The following is a 17,085-nucleotide window of genomic DNA, read 5'->3' on the forward strand; positions in this document are numbered from 1 at the left end:
GTTTTAGTGTTGCTCATTACGCACTAAAATCCTGAAGTCAGCTTGATGCAATAAGGAAAAGCTTTCTTCCATAGAATGCCTCCTCGCATGCCTTGAAAACATCCCAAAGTACTTCACAATTACTTTTAAGTGCCTAGGCTACTGTTACATCATTAAAATAGCCTCTTTCTGGATTTATAAATAGCTCCAAAATATGTCTGATTAATTCAACTACATTGAAATAAAGACTGATAAAGTCTTCATTAAATTGCATAGAAGCTTTGAAGAATTGCTAGCTTTAAAAAGGGAATTGGATAAGCAACTGAAAAAACATATGCAGGGCTACAGGGAAAGGGCTGGGGAATGTAACTACCTGAACTGCTTGTGCAGAGAGCTGACATGGACACAATAGGCTAAATGCCCTCCTTCTGTGCTATCCTATGATTTTATGATCCTGTCATACGAGTCCATAAAGGTGGAACTACATAAATTAAAGAGAATAGGAGAGAAAGGTGCCAGATAAATTAAAGCAAATAGCGAAGAAAAGCACCCACTAGGTTGAAATAAATGGGAAAATAGTGCCAGGTAAATTCAAATTAGAGGGCAAAATGTGTTGTGGATATTAAGGAAACAGAGGAGAGCCATGCCAGTTAAATTAACAGGGCAAAATGGCATTCACTGTTCCCTCAAAACAACACTTTTACTGATAACAACTAAACAGATCTTAAGCTTAAGCATGAAAAACATCAGCAAAATCTCTTGATCTGACATAGTATCTCCCTCGGCACCTTTAAACCCATTATTTATAAGAAAGCTTATAAATCACTTCCAATTGATTTTAAAAATTAATGGATTCACGTGCTGCTCAACAAGTCAGTCAGCATCCAAAAGACTAAGACAGAAAAATGACTTGATTGCATTCTATATTATGCTGATGCTTTAACGGCTGCCCATTTATAGTCTTCAACGCGTGAAGAAACAACTGAATAGGGATGAGCTTGTAGCTGTAAAATCACCAAAGATCTTTTGACTGCAGGCCTTTCACAATGTCTCGTGAAGTTCTGTACAGGGCATCAATATCTGAACAGCATTGTTAGTCCAGCGTTGTTGCAGCTAAAAAAGATGACCCATGGAAGTTGACCTTGCCAGATATGGCCTGTGGTACAGGATAAGCTAATCTTATGAAGGTGGTACTTCCACGTCACCATAAACTCATTTATAACTCAGCCTGTCACCTGTATCAGGACAATCAGAGGCAGCAGCAGTCTGACATAAAGGGATACAATATCTCAGAGTCCCATCTCAACTTACAAGTCAATGAAATCAATGCTTATGCCTTTTTTGTTCAGGACCCTAAAGGTGTCCATCATTCTCCAACAGACTGGAGAGAAACGTGAAATGACTTTAATTTGAAGAGAATTCTTCTTAATTAAAGGATGATTATTTCTTTAAATTATATCTGCTTTAAAGAGAAATATTTCATTAAAAGTAAATCCTCAAATGGTGCAAAGGGAACTGGAAGGAACTTGATTTGAATAATATCTACACAGCAAAACATAATTATTTTTATAAATAATTAAAATTTGTTTCTCCCAATAATATGTTATTTGCTGCCATTGAGAGAAAAGACTTTAAAATTTAAAGAAAACAAAATTATGAAATGGCAAAAAAATGTTTTTATTCATTCAAGGGATGGATGTACAATAGGAAGCCAGCATTTCCTATCCCTAGGTGCACCTGGGAGTCACATATGGGCCAGACTAGGCAAAGACCTCAGATTACCTTCCCTGAACAGCATTAGTGAACAGATGGGTTTTACAACAATCTGGCAGTTACATGGTCACCATTACAATGCTAGCCTTTTAATTCCAGATTTATTTAATTAACTGAATTTACATTCCCCAGCTGCCATGGTGGGATTTGAGCTCACAATTCTGGATCTTTAGTCTGGACTCCAAGATTAGTGATTCACAAACATAACCACAAGGCTATCATTTCCAATACAGTGTTCAATAAAATTGGTTAAATTCCATTGTTATTTTCGGATGAAGAAAAATCAGTACTAATTGTCATTTAGTTTTAGTATTGTCATAATGAATTATGGCAAAGCATATTTATTGAGTGGTGTAATCCTTCAATACACAAGATGAATTTTGTCCCACTGTCACCTTGATTTGATAGTAAAATGGAAATTTGGGGGAAAATTCTGACACTGTTGGAAATCCATCCATTCGGATTTTTATGTGCATGTCAATTTAGGCGTCTAGCATTCCTGCTGGATGCAGGCAGAGACCTTTTGGAAATATTCAAATAGGGTCAACTGGAAAGGCTCCTGTTACTTCAAAAACTTTCCTGTACAGTTTGTTGTGCACAATGTTTCACTGGGGAACAGAAATAATGGCAAGGCAACAACCTTACAGATTACCATAAAACGCAAATCGTGTTTGTGACAGAATGGTGCAGGAGAGACATGTGGGTAATTTGCTACTTTAATTCTGAAGGGCTGGAAGTCCTGTTGAAGTCGATCTATTAAAAGGAGAGTGGTCTTATTTGAGGCCAAATACCATACTCAATTAAAATCTCTGGTGCAAGCTACTGATTGGAGATCATTCACTGACTGAGTCAATCCAATCCCCCCTATCTGGCTAAATAAAGGATTAAGTTTGCTGGCATTAGGAGTGAGATAAAGATAACTGTACCGCCCAGTTGCATTTGTCCATACTCAACTCTGCTTATATAATAGTTCATCAGACTGCTAGTAGTGTTGATTTCTATTGATACTAACTTATTGCTTTAACCTTTTAAATGAGATTTTGTTATAAGAATGAAAGTGCAATAAAAAAACTGACTGACAGAAAAATGTTCATTTATTGCAGAAGGCAGCGTTTGGTTTAGACAGTAAACCTAATTAAAATACATTCCAATCAGACAGCTTTAGTTATTACAGAACAGGCAGAGGAGCTTTCTTTGTTCACTTGAGTTTTTGTCAGATATGCTGCTGCTTCATTATTGCCAATAATAGTTATTATTGTTTGCTTAATAACTCTCTGAACTGAGAAACAGCAAAATTATGTTTAGGTATCCAAGTCCAGATGCCCCTCGACTTAAAGAGCTGTCTCAGTGGGGTCAGCAGCTGTGGATGCAAAAGATTATCCTGTGCTATGATAAGACATTCATCAACAATGTACCATAGAATCCCTCCAATGCAGAAGGAGGCCATTTAGTCACCGAGTCTGCACTGACTTTACAAAAGAGCATCTTACCCAAGCCCTCCCCCCACCACCCCTTCCCTACCCCTGTAACCCACGGATTTAACATGACTAATCCACCTAACCTACACATCTTTGGAGGGAGGAAACCAGAGCACCCACAGGAAACCCACATAGACATGGGGAGAACGTGCAAACTCATGGGTCACCTGGGTCCCTGCCACTATGAGCCAGCAGTGCTAACCACTATGCCACCGTGCCACTGTGTTCTCTTTCAAATAATGCTGGAACTATGCTCTGTTCCACAATGACATCATGGCTGTTTTCTTCATAACAGCCAATGAATGCCATGCACAATGATATTTCATAGCCACATACTATCTGAATGGCAGTTCATCGAAAACTCTTTTCTGTTCATGAAAAACACTGATGATAACACTGGGGCATCTAGAATGTCCAACCCTCAAAAGGACTCAGCCACCCAAAACCAATTCTATTAAATTCCAACAAGGCATGGTGAGAAGTTGATAGATTTCAAAAGGTGGACTATCATTCCATAGAAGAGTATAGCGTGGATTTAACAGACTGTAGAAAAGAGTGCAGAAATTCAATTTGGAGGCTCCTTATTCTGTGCTCGCATTTCAATTGCTGGATTGTGCTAAAGGGTCACAAATGAATAGGCACTTGGTCTTAACTGGCATTCGATTCTCAGAAAAGACACCCTTTTGGATCAAATATCTATTGCTTTAAAAAAAATCCTGGGGAAGCAGTCATTTTCAGCAGCCTTGATAGCACAAGTAGGATGCTTCATACATGCATGTGGACATTTGAATTAGGAGCAAAAGTAGGCCATTTGACCCCTCGTGCCTGCTCCACCATTTCATAGGACATGGTTGATATGATTGTGTTGCAAATTTCACATGACCATTTCACAGTGTCTCAAAGGATGGAGGACTCGATGACTGCGGCTTTTTGAGATCATTCAAATAGATAAAGAGTAATTAAAGAGAGTAAATCTGGGAAATTGATAATGGTAAACAAAGAAACGGTGAAGGCATTGAATAGGTACTTAGTGTCTATCCTCACTGTAGAAGACATAGAAAACTTTGCAAGGATAGTTGAAAATCGCAAGGTGACAGGGAGTGACTTAAAACACTCGCCAGGAAAAAGGTGCGAAGAAAACGAAACTATTAGACCTAAAGGTTGACAAGCCCCCAGGACTGGATGGCCTGCACTCTTTGGTCTTAAAAGATGTGGCAGCACAGATAGAAGATGCATTGGTTACAATCTTCCAAAATTCTTTAGATTCTGGAAAGGGCCCAGCAGACTTGAAAATAGCTAATGTAACAGCTTTGTTCAAGAAAGGAGGGAGGAAAACAAAAACAGGAAACCGTAGGTCGGTTAGCCTAACATCTGTCATTGGAAAGTATATTTGAATCCATTATTAAAGGAGGTTATAGCAGGATACTTAGAAAATCACAACATCATCAGGCAGAGCCAATATGACTTTGTGAAAAGGAAATCATATTTAAATAATCTATCATGTACTCAAGGTGAATAAAGGGAAACCAGTGGATATCATGTACTTGGATTACCAAAAGGCATTTCATAAGATGCCACATCAAAGATTGCTGCTCAAGAGCACATGATGTTAGGGATAATATATTAGCATAGATGAAGGATTGGTTTGCTCACAAGAAACCAAGAGATGATCTTTTTTGAATTGGCAAGCTGTATCAAGGGGAGTGCCACAGGGATCAGTGCTAGATCCTCAACTACTTATTATCTATGTCAATTACTCAGATGAAGGGAGTGATGTATGGCAGCAAAATTTGCCAATGACACCAAGATAGGTAGGAAAGTAAGTTGTCATGAAAAAGGTAGAGAGTTGGCAAAAGCACACAGACAGATTAAGTGGGCAAAAATGGGTAAACATGAACTTGCCCATTTTGGCAGAAAGACAGAAAAGTTGAATACTACTCAAATGGAGAGAGATTGCAGAACTCGGTGGTATGGAGGGATCTGGGTATTCTGGTACACCAATAACGTAAAGTTAGCATGCAGCCACAGCAAGTGATTGGGAAGGTAAAAGGAATGTTGGCATTTATTGCAAGGGGAATGGAACATAAAAGTGGGGAAGTTTTACTTCAGCTTTACTGGATCTTGTTGAGAACTCACTTGGAATACTGCGTACATTTTTGTATTCCTTATTCAAAAAATATATAATTGCTTTAAAAGCAATTCAGGATAGGGTCACTCAACTTATTCCTGGGATGAAAGGCTTACCTTAAGAAGAAAGGTTGAACAGGTTAGGCCTCTACCCTTTGGAGTTTAGAAGAATATGGTGATCTGTTTGAAACATAACATCTTGAGGGCACTGGATAGGGTGGATACTGGGATGATGTTTCCTTGCGAGGGAAATTAGAACTCGAAACATAATTTAAGATGAGGTCTCCCTTTTAAGACAGCGATGAGGAGAATATTTGTCTCTGAGTCTTTAAAGCATGGAGTTCTCTTCCCCAGAAGGTAGTGGGCGATGGGTCTTTAAATTTATTCAAAGTTGAGTTCGACGGACTCCCTGGTCTAACAAAAATATATGGGTTTACGGCGTACAAACAGGTAAGTGAAATTGAGACCAGAACCAAATAAGCCACAATCTTATTGAATCGTGGAGCATGTTTGAGGGGCTGAAAGGATTCCTGCTCCCAAGTTCCTAAAAGAAATCTGCAAGATCAAATGGATTGATGCAGTCATCAATTGTTGGACAGCTTTACAAACAGGAACGTGTATTCAAAAAGACTATTGAAATGTCTTGTATGGTGTACAGAATATGGAAAATTACCGTTTCGAGTCTACATGGGCCTTTTACAGGTTCTGTAGAGGGCCATATGGATTCAAAACATTAACTTGGTTTCTCACTCCACAAATGCTGCCAGACCTGCTGAGTATATCTAGCATTTTCTATTTTTATTTCGGATTTCCAGCAGCCTCAGTATTTTGCTTTAACCTCTAGGACACCGTTGCTTAGGGAGGAGGCAGACATTTGTAATGTTACAATCTGTAAATAAATCTAGTATTAAGTAAAAGATTAGTGTCTGGCTTCCTACTTCACCAACTGGCTTCAGAATAAATTAATAACAACCTCCTGGGGATGGAGAGTAGGGAATGCCCTGGTGAGTATTGAGAAGTAAATATTGGCCAGGTCAGCAGAGATAACTCCCCAGTTCTTCTTTGAAAGAGTGTCATGCATTCAGTTTAATGTCGCATCCAAAACACAGCATCCCCAGCGGTGCAGCACATCCTCAGCATTACACTGGCGTGTCAGCACAGATGTTTGTGCTCAAGCCCTGTACTGGGACTGAAACCTGGATACTTGTGACTCAGAAGAAGTGAGAATGCTACCAATTGAGCCACTGCAGACCCCCAACTCTTACAATTAGGAATTTACTTTTATTGCTTAATATTAGGCAACAGGATAATATAAAATTAAACATTTTAGGTGAATTACATATAGTAATCTCATAGGTCTTCCCACATGCATTTCCCCTTCCACCTGGAAGGCAAACTGATACATACTTCGGTGAGTTATAAACCAAACGGCTAATGAGGAAAGATCAGAATATTTTTAATCTATTTCATAATGCTCCTTATAATGTAGAAAATATCAAAAAAACACAATATTACTGTTAACAAATTAAATACACACTAACCATATGGAAATGTACTTAACATGTCAGTGTATCAGTACTCGATAACAAAATAGGTCTTCTTCAACCAATATTGCATTCCTATCTTTCCCCACAGTCCCTTACTCTCCCTCACCCCAAATCTCTATCTCTCTCTCTGAATCCTCAATGCTCCATTTCTACCCGGGCTGAGCTACTAATGGGCCTGACTGCTACTGTTCACTTCTCAATTTCATTAACAGCAATCCAGCCTCCGAGGAACCATTGTCCAGTAGGAATCACCACCAACAAATTAAATACATGATGCATTCGATTTTCAATATGGGCAGAAGCTGATAATTGCATAGATGGGGTTCCCTCTGGGATTCCGCCCGTCTTGACCCTGACACAATTTCACAGTTGGGCAGGCAGGGGCCCCAAACAGGACACTCGCCCTTTCAACTATTTCTCACCCAGCCTCAGTTTTTTGGGCTGGCAGGAGTGGGTGCGAGTCGGGTGGGAAACCTAAACAAAGAAAATAAACTTTTCTCCATCTCAAGTAGGAAGGAAGGTGGTTCCTCAATCTGAAGGCTCCTTCAGATTTGGAGTGCCAGCCCCTCCAGGACCTTGGCCCTCCCTCACCCCTTGGCCTACTGCATCGATGCCATGATTACTTCCCTCCCAACCCACCAGGGCATTCCCTACTCTCCCATCCCCAAGACCTCTGCAACTGACCTCGAGAACAGTCCCAGAACTTAGTTCCAGGCAAAGGGTTGCAGTCCCTCTCCCAGCCACACTGTCTAGGCCACTGTGTTTAGACAGATTGGGACTGACGGCAAGATTGTCAGTGGGTTTCCAGGAGTCGACACTCCTTCCCCTCCCACCAACCCCCACTCCACCCCCTTAAAATTCTACCCTATGTTTTGAGTTTATTACCATTTTGAACTCTCCATTTAAACTTCATGCAATAGCTAATTTTGTCCTGTGTTTCAGCAGTTTAGGGAGCATCACATAAAATGAACACCACCTACCCAAATCTGCAACTTGACCCTTTTGTCATTTCTGTAAACAGTCTTCACTTTGAAGTCAATACCAACAGTGCTGACGAAGGCTGATGTGAATGTGTCATCTGCATATCTGAAGAGGAAAGATGTCTTTCCCACACTGCTGTTTCCAATAATGAGAAGCTTGAACATGTAATCAAAGTTCTGATCAGATGCATCCTTTTGTCCATATCTAGAATCTGTTGCGGAAGCCATCTAAAAATGGCAAATGGAGAAAAACCTGTCATAAAACTGTAAACATACTTTACAAGAATATCAATCATTTAGCATGAGGTGATAGAACAAAAACCAGCCTAGTTAAAAAACATCATACGCACATGCCAAAGATCCCTTTTTAACTTTCACAAGAACACAAGTGAATGTGGACTATTAACCCCCAGGTTATCATTTATTTCAGGTATGAAACTTGTGCCTTCTACTGACCCAAAGCAGTAGGGAGACAGAAGAGAAGGTTGAGGACAGCGTGGAAGTTAAAGAGAGCACGTTAAATAGTAAAGGCAATGTCAGTAATCCTAGTACTAGACAGGTCAGGCAAGAGCAGGGCAAAGAGCAAGGGAAGTCCAGATTAAACTGCATTTATTTCAATGCAAGAGGCCTGACGGGCAAGGCAGATGAACTCAGGACATGGATGGGTACATGGGACTGGGATATTATAGCTATTACTGAAACATGGCTAAGGGAGGGACAGGACTGGCAGCTCAATGTTCCAGGCTAAAGATGCTATACGAAGGGTAGAACATGAAGTAAGAGAGGAAGAGGAGTTGCATTTTTAATTAGGGAGAACATCACGGCAGTACTGAGAGGTGATATTTCTGAGGGTTCGCCCACTGGGTCTAAATGGGTAGAACTGAGAAATAAGGGGGAGGAGATCACTTTGATAGGATTGTACTCTAGGCCCAAATAGCCAGCAGGAAAGTGAGGCGCAAATATGTAAGGAGATTATGGATAGCTCCAAGAAAGATAGGGTGGTAACAGTAGGGGACTTTAACTTTCCCAACATTGACTGGGGCAGCCATAGTATTAGGGGCTTGGATGGATAGAAATTTGTTGAGTGTATTGACTGATTAGGGACAGTCAGCATGGCTTTGTGAGTGAAAAATCATGTCTCTCAAATTTGATTGAGTTTTTTGAGGGGGTAACCAAAAAGGTAGATGAGGGCAGTGCAGTTGATGTTGTCTACATGAACTTTAGCAAGACCTTTGACAAGGTACCGCATGGCAAGTTGTTGCATTAGGTTAAATCTCACGGGATCCAGGGTGAGGTAGCTAAATGGATACAAAATTGGCTTGATGACAGAAGCCAGAGAGTGGTTGTAGAGGGTTGTTTTTCAAACTGGAGGCCTGTGACCAGCGGTGTGCCTCAGGGGTCAGTGCTGGGTCCACTGTTATTTGTCATTTATATTAATGATTTGGATGAGAATATAGGAGGCATGGTTAGTAAGTTTGCAGATGACACCAAGACAGTGAAGAAGGTTATCTAGGATTGCAACGGGATCTTGATCAATTGGGCCAGTGGGCTGACGAATGGCAGATGGAGTTTAATTTAGATAAATGCGAGGTGATGCATTTTAGTAGATTGAACCAGGGCAGGACTTACTCAGTTAATGATAGGGCATTGGGGAGAGTTACAGAGCAAAGAGATCTAGGGGTACAGGTTCATAGCTCCTTGAAAGTGGAGTCGCAGGTGGACAGAGTGGTGAAGAAGACATTCAGCATGCTTGCTTTCATTGATCAGAACATTGAATGCAGGAGTTGGACGTCTTGTTGAAGTTGTGCAAGACATTGGTAAGGCCACACTTGGAATACTGTGTACAGTTCTGGTCACCCTATTATAGAAAGGATATTATTAAACTAGAAAGAGTGCAGAAGAGATTTACTAGGATGCTACCGGGACTTGATGGTTTGAGTTATAAGGAGAGGCCGGGATAGACTGGGACTTTTTTCTCTGGGGTGTAGGAGGCTGAGGGGTGATCTTATAGAGGTCTATAAAATAATGAGGGGCACAGATCAGCTAGATAGTCAATATCTTTATCCAAAGTTAGGGAAGTCTAAAACTAGAGGGCATAAGTTTAAGGTGAGAGGGGAGATACACAAAAGGCGCCAGAGGTGGAATATTTTCACACAAGAGGGTGATGAGTGTCTGGAACAAGCTGCTAGAGGCAGTAGTAGAGGTGGGTCCAATTTTGTCTTTTAAAAAGTGTTTAGACAGTTACATAGGTAAAATGGGTATAGAGGGATATGGACCAAATTGGGACTAGCTTAGGGGTTTAAAAAAAAGGGCAGCATGGACAAGTTGGGCCGAAGGGTCTGTTTCCATGCTGTAAAACTCTATGACTCTATGTATTCAGGAGGAATTTCTCATTCCGTATGTGGATGGCCCGACTAGAGAGGGGGCAAAACGTGACCTCCCATTGAGCAATAAGGAAGAGCAGGTGACAGAAGTGTTAATGAGGGATCACTTTGGGACCAGTGACCATAATTCCATTAGTTTTCAGATAACTATGGAGAATGATAGGTCTGGCCCAAAAGTTAAAATTCTAAATTGGGGCAAGGCCAATTTTGATGGTATTAGACAGGAATTTTCAAAAGTTGATTGGGGGAGTCTGTTGGTAGGCAAAGGGACGGCTGGTAAGTGGGAGGCTTTCAAAAGTGTATTAACCAGGGTTTTGGGTAAGCACATTCCTTTTAGAGTGAAGGGCAAGGCTAGTTGAAGTAGGGAACCATGGATGACTCGGGATATTGAGGCCCTGGTCAAGAAGAGGAAGGAGGCACATGAAATACATAGGCAGCTGGGATCAAGTGGATCCCTTGAAGAATTTAGAGGGTGTCGGAGTAGAGTTAAGAGAGAAATCAGGAGGGGAAAAATGGGACCCAAGATTGTTTTGGCAGATAAGGCAAAGGAGAATTAACAGAACCTAATACATAAAGGGCAAAAGAATAACTAAAGAGAGAATGGGATCTCTTAAGGATCAACAAGGTCATCTGTGTGTGGATCCACAAGAGATGGGTGAGATCCTAAATGAATATTTCTCATCAGTATTTACTATTGAGAAAGGCATGGATGTTAGGGAAATAAATAGGTGTCTTCAGGAGTGTATATATTACAGAGCAGGTGGTGCTGGAAGTCTTAAAGAGCATCAAGGTAGATAAATCCCCAGGACCTGATGAAGTGTATCCCAGGATGTTGTGGGAGGCTAGGGAGGAAATTGCGGGTCCCCTAGCAGAGATATTTGAATCATCGATAGCCACAGGTGAGGCGTCTGAAGATTGGAGGGTGTCAAATGTTGGGCCTTTGTTTAAGAAGGGCTGCAGAGAAACGCCTGGTAACTACAGGCCGGTGAACTCAAGTCTGTAGTGGGTAAGTTGTTAGAAGGTATTCTGAGAGACAGGATCTACAGGCATTGAGAGGCAAGGACTGATTAGGGACAGTCAGCATGGCTTTGTGAGAGGAAAATCATGTCTCACGAATTTGATTGAGTTTTTTTGAGGGGGTAACCAAGAAGGTAGATGAGGGCAGTGCAGTCGATGTTATCTACGTGGACTTTAGCAAGGCCTTTGACAAGGGACCGCATGGTAGATTGTTGCATAAGGTTAAATCTCACAGGATCCAGGGTGAGTTAGCCAATTGGATACAAAATTGGCTTGATGGCAGAAGACAGAGGGTGGTTGTAGAGAGTTGTTTTGCAAACTGGAGGCCTGTGACCGCGGTGCGCCTCAGGGATCAGTGCTGTGTCCAATGTTATTTGCCATTCATATTAATGACTTGGATTAGAATTTAGTAGACATGGTGAGTAAGTTTGCAGATGACACTAAGATTGGTGGTATAGTGGACAATGAAGAAGGTTATCAAGGATTGCAATGGGATCTTGATCAATTGGGCCAGTGGGCTGATGAATGGCAATTAGAGTTTAATTTAGATAAATGTGAGGTAATGCATTTTGGTAGATTGAACCAGGGCAGGACTTACTCAGTTAATGGTAGGGTGTCGGGGAGAGTTATAGAACAAAGATCTAGGGGCACAGGGTTCATAGCTCCTTGAAAGTGTTGTCACAGGTGGACGGGGTGGTGAAGAAGGCATTCGGCATGCTTCGTTTCATTGGTCAGAACATTGAATACGGGAGTTGGGACGTCTTGTTGAAGTTGTACAAGACATTGGTAAAACCAAACTTGGAATACTGTATATAGTTCTGGTCACCCTATTATAGAAAGGATATTAAACCAGAACGAGTGCAGAAAAGATTTACTAAGATGCTACCGGAACTTGACGGTTTGAGTTATAAGGAGAGGCTGGACAGACTGGGACGTTTTTCCCTGGAGCACAGGAGGCTTAGGGGTGATTTATAGAGGGCTATAAAATAACGAGGGGGATAGATCAGGTAGATAGTCAACATTCTTTCCAAAGGTAGGGGAGTCTAAAACTAGAGGGCATAGGTTTAAGGCGAGAGGGGAGAGATACAAAAGGGTCCAGAGGGGCAATTTTTTTCACACAGAGGGTGGTGAGTGTTTGGAATGAGCTGCCAGAGGCAGTAGTAGAGGCGGGTACAATTTTGTCTTTTTAGAAGTATTTAGACAGTTACATAGGTAAGTTTGGTATAGAGGGATATGGGTCAAATGCAGGCAATTGGGACGAACTTAATGGTGAAAACTGGGCAGCATGGACAAGTTCGGCAGAAGGGCTGTTTCCATGCTGTGAACCTCTATGACTTTATTACTGACACAAAAATGTTGGTTCAATGCCTCTCCCATTTGTTCATTCCCTGTGTTAATTTCTCCTGTCTCTGCTTCTAAGGGACCAATGTTTAAAGGTCTAGTTTACTCTAATTCTATTTTTTCCCTTTTTATCAACTTTTTGGTGGTCCTTTTCTGGTTTTGAAAACACTCCGAATCCTCAGATGTACTACTGTTTTTTGCAACACTGCCTCTTTTAGTTTAATATTATCCTTGACTTCCTGAGTTTCTATTTCTCATACATTATTTTTCCAACATTGGAAGATGAACCGCAGAGGCTTGGGAAAGCAGCCAGCATAACCAAGTACCCCAGGCACCCTGGCATACTGTTTTCCACCTTCTTCTGTCGGGAAAAAGATACAAAAGTCTGAACACACGTACCAGGTGACTCAAAAAACAGATTCTGCCCTGCTGCCATCAGACTTTTGAATGGTCCTATCACATATTAAGCTGATCTTTCTCCTTACCCTATTGGTAACTGCAACACTATATTCTGCACCCTATCCTTTCAATCTCCCCTATGCACTCTATGAACGGTATGTTTTGTCTGCATAGCTCGCAATAAACAATACTTTTCATTGTATCCCAATACACATGACAATAATAAATCAATTCAATAAGGCAGCACACCATCACCTTCTCAAGGAGAATTAGGGATGGGCAATACATGCTGGTCTAACCAGCAACATCCACATCCTATGAACAAATACAAAACAGTGACTGCATTTCAAAAAGTACTGAGATTGTGAAAAGGGCTATCCACACCTTTCTACTGCAATGAACACTAACCTAAAAGTGAACAATGCTGCTGGAAGCTTCCCCCTCACACCTTCCATGTATATTCTGGTGCTTTAAATCATTTTATTGTGCACCTTGTGAAAACCTGGCATTTCAAGCCAGTAATGACGACAAAAGTGCTTAGCTAATATCAGCAAGGATCCATTTGTCAATTCCCCACAATGAATTTGGAAGATCCGGATCTGTTGTTAATCCTACGGCAAACCCAGAGGTGTCAATTGTACCAATTTCAGCTTCAGTTGAATATGGCTGCTTTAGGAACCAATGCCTTCTGACCAAATAAATAAGCCTCTGTGAATTTACAAGGCCATTACAACAATTAAACAACTGACATGTTCTTATTAAAATGTGTTTATCAGAAGAAACATAGAACTGGAATGTTACAATTTTAAAAAGGTCAATACCGTTACAATTCATTTTAATTGGGGAACAACAAAGTACGATTCATGCACACTTCTTACTCGAATTGTTTTATTTTATTTTTCATTTATTTCTCATGCTGTTGAAAGCAAGAGAAATGCTGGTAATCTTGGCAAATGCTGACATGTGAATTGTGTTTCTGAAGCAGATAGGGTGAGGTTTCAATCTCATAGGTGGACTGCCTTGTGAATTTTAAAAGTGATGGTAAGCCTTTGCTTTTAGATTCTCCTTCTCCCTTGGGAAGCTACTTGGAATCAACAAATGGAGGAGTGTAGATGCGAGCCTATATCCAATTGCTCTCTATTAATTCACAAAAGCAAGTTACACAGCACAATGACGTTTTTGAAGGTGACATTCAGAGCTCTGACGAAGCATCATCCAGATTCAAAACATTGGCTCTAATCCCACCCCACAGATGCTGTCAGACCCGCTGAGATTTTCCAGCATTTCCTGCTTTTGTTTCAAATTCCAGCATCCGCAGTATTTTACTTTTAACTTGATAAAGATGGGCCTATCTTGGTTTAATAAGATCGCCTGCTAGATCTCAAAAAACACTCCAGCTACTTCCTTGCTTTCTTACCACACAGCTGTTCTAAAAACATATTGAGCCTAGAATACGTAGAATATTTGTGATCAAATGCAACAGGATCTGAATTGTTTGTCTCACTGACTAATTTTCAAATGGTGTTTTCATTGATTTAATTAGAATCATAGAAACTCTACAGTACAGAAAGAGGCCATTCGGCCCATCGAGTCTGCACCGACCACAATCCCACCCAGGCCCTACCCCCATATCCCTACATATTTACCCACTAATCCCTCTAACCTACGCATCTCAGGACACTAACGGCAATTTTAGCACGGTCAATCAACTTAACCCACACATCTTTGGACTGTGGGAGGAAACCGGAGCACCCGGAGGAAACCCACGCAGATACGAGGAGAATGTGCAAACTCCACACAGACAGTGACCCAAGCCGGGAATCGAACCCAGGTCCCTGGAGCTGTGAAGCAGCAGTGCTAACCACTGTGCTACCGTGCCGTTTACAGAATTAGCAGATTGTTTCTTTGATCTAAACAATTAGGTTTTCTGTTGCAAAGGGCTATATAATCAGTCACTACCATAGATTCAAAGCTCAAGTATTTTCAATGTATATGTATAACTTCACCATCACCATATCACTCTACAAAATTACATGCAGCTGAGTAAATGCAATCGCACCTTTGTCCACTTAGGTTCATACCTTTGTTTACATTGGAAGCCAAATTCAGTTTTTATTGTGTAGATTCAAACTGAATTTGAATGTCCTACTCATCTCTTCCCTGAACCAGAACAGCCTGTCAAGTGTTTTGTTCTTAATCTGGACAACTGGGGATTCTAATTGTACTGTTTACGGCTTCTTGATTCTATTTCAATTCATGAGCTAGAATTAGATCAGCACTGGATAGGTGACAGGATTTCAGGGTAAACTATTATCCCTACACAGCAGGTGACTTGATCAGAAGCCTATGAAAATTCAGAATGAATCTTAGGCTGGATGCCAATGGTTAAAATATTTGAGAAGATTTTCAATGTTGACATTTCAGATGTATACCCAGCAGCGCATATCTGTAAATTACACATCCCCAGCCCATAAATTTACACGTTAAAATTAATGGATGAGAAGTTGAGACTAGAGATGTGCAACTTTCTGGTATGCACACCTGTTATGTGCAGGGAGCCCTTAACCACAGAATTTCACCTCTGGAACATTAACAGAAATATATGATAGGCGAGATCCACACTGTCTTTAGCAGTCCCAAGCAAAATAAGTTTAAGCAATATTTTGACATTGATTGACTTCATTTTTAACCATAGAAATCATAGAAACCCTACAGCACAGAAAGAGGCCATTCGGCCCATCGAGTCTGCACCGACCACAATCCCACCCAGGCCCTACCCCCATATCCCTACATATTTACCTACTAATCCCTCTAACCTACGCATCTCAGGACACTAAGGGCAATTTCAGCATGGCCAATCAACCTAACCCGCACATCTTTGGATACTTCAACAATATACTAACACTAATACTAACAACAATTCAGGATCTGTTTAAACTTGGCTTTCTGGTGTTTTACCAGCATTTGATTTGAACCTGTAATAGATTAACCATACAAGTGGTGTGATTAATTATTCCCTGATTTTTTCCCAGTGGAGGTTGTACTATTATGCACATTGAGAGAGAGGAGGAGGGACAGAAGGAATGTATTCCATTAGGATGTGGCATATAGTGTCCCCCAAAGACCAGGACTTGGTTGGGCCTCAGCTTTTCATCATACTTGGATATAGGAATAGAAAGTAGCTTTCCAACTTTGTAGCTGAAGCTATGTTTGCTTTTATTAAACTGTTGTTCATGTTAAGTCTTTATCATAGGAAAACCTTGGCAAATGCTACACAGAGGCATAAGGACAAAATGGAGAGTGATTAGAAACCTTGATTAAAGAGGTGGAAAAACAATTTGCTTTGCTATTGAGTGACAGGGGAAGAGGGGAGGGGGATTGAGACAGGTGATGTGGTTTCCTAATACAAGTTTGTGGATGTTGTGTGTTTTGGGTATTACCACATCTCCAGGAAATGCCTCCAACAGCTTGCTCTCAACCTGAAAAGTTTCCGAGCCAAGAACATAAATGGAGACACGGTCACACATGAGACACTGAAGGTTCAGTGGAATTCCAGGACTTGGACATCTTGCAGGCAGAGCAGGTAACAATCAATTGGGATAGAAAATGGAGACAGGAAGCAATCATGTAAGGGAGTTGAATTGACAAACAGGTATTCAGTGTTGCCAACAGTTTGCAGAAGGACACCGTGAACAAAACAATTGCACCATAGACCAAGTTGTCAAAGAGGGGGAAATGAAATGTAGAATCTATAAAACCCAAATTCAACTGGTGTTTTTATGGCTTAAATATATACACATTTTCAAGGAACGATGCACTTCAAATCCCAGGTCTATCATCCTGATGTCTACCTTGAGACTTTAGTTATATCTCAATTATAAATGTTGGTTAGGATACCGGAAGAAATCACCTGCTCTTCTTCAAACTTTCACATCCACCTGAGAAGAGATAGATCCCATCCAAAAGACAACACCTCTGTTAGTGCCCACTCCCTTAATACTACACCGAGGGATAGATCGATGAATTCTCTGGGTGTGATCCTTCATCAGAACCTTTTAAT

The 17,085-nt window shown here is 40.9% G+C and overlaps 2 protein-coding genes across 2 annotated transcripts in view; both read right to left on the reverse strand.

Annotated features, from left to right (window-relative positions):
• Positions 1-17,085, reverse strand: part of cc2d1b (coiled-coil and C2 domain containing 1B) — a 417,139-nt gene that overhangs the window by 136,525 nt on the left and 263,529 nt on the right. The gene's annotated exons all lie outside the window — the stretch shown is intronic.
• Positions 1-17,085, reverse strand: part of LOC144497940 (ras-related protein Rab-3B-like) — a 138,570-nt gene that overhangs the window by 119,160 nt on the left and 2,325 nt on the right. The window contains exon 2 of the mRNA XM_078219401.1: positions 7,885-8,112. Within this exon, the coding sequence (XP_078075527.1) occupies positions 7,885-8,112 (228 nt within the window). The remainder of the gene's footprint in view (positions 1-7,884; positions 8,113-17,085) is intronic.

This window comes from Mustelus asterias, chromosome 8, assembly GCF_964213995.1.
Source record: "Mustelus asterias chromosome 8, sMusAst1.hap1.1, whole genome shotgun sequence".
NCBI lineage: Eukaryota > Metazoa > Chordata > Chondrichthyes > Carcharhiniformes > Triakidae > Mustelus > Mustelus asterias.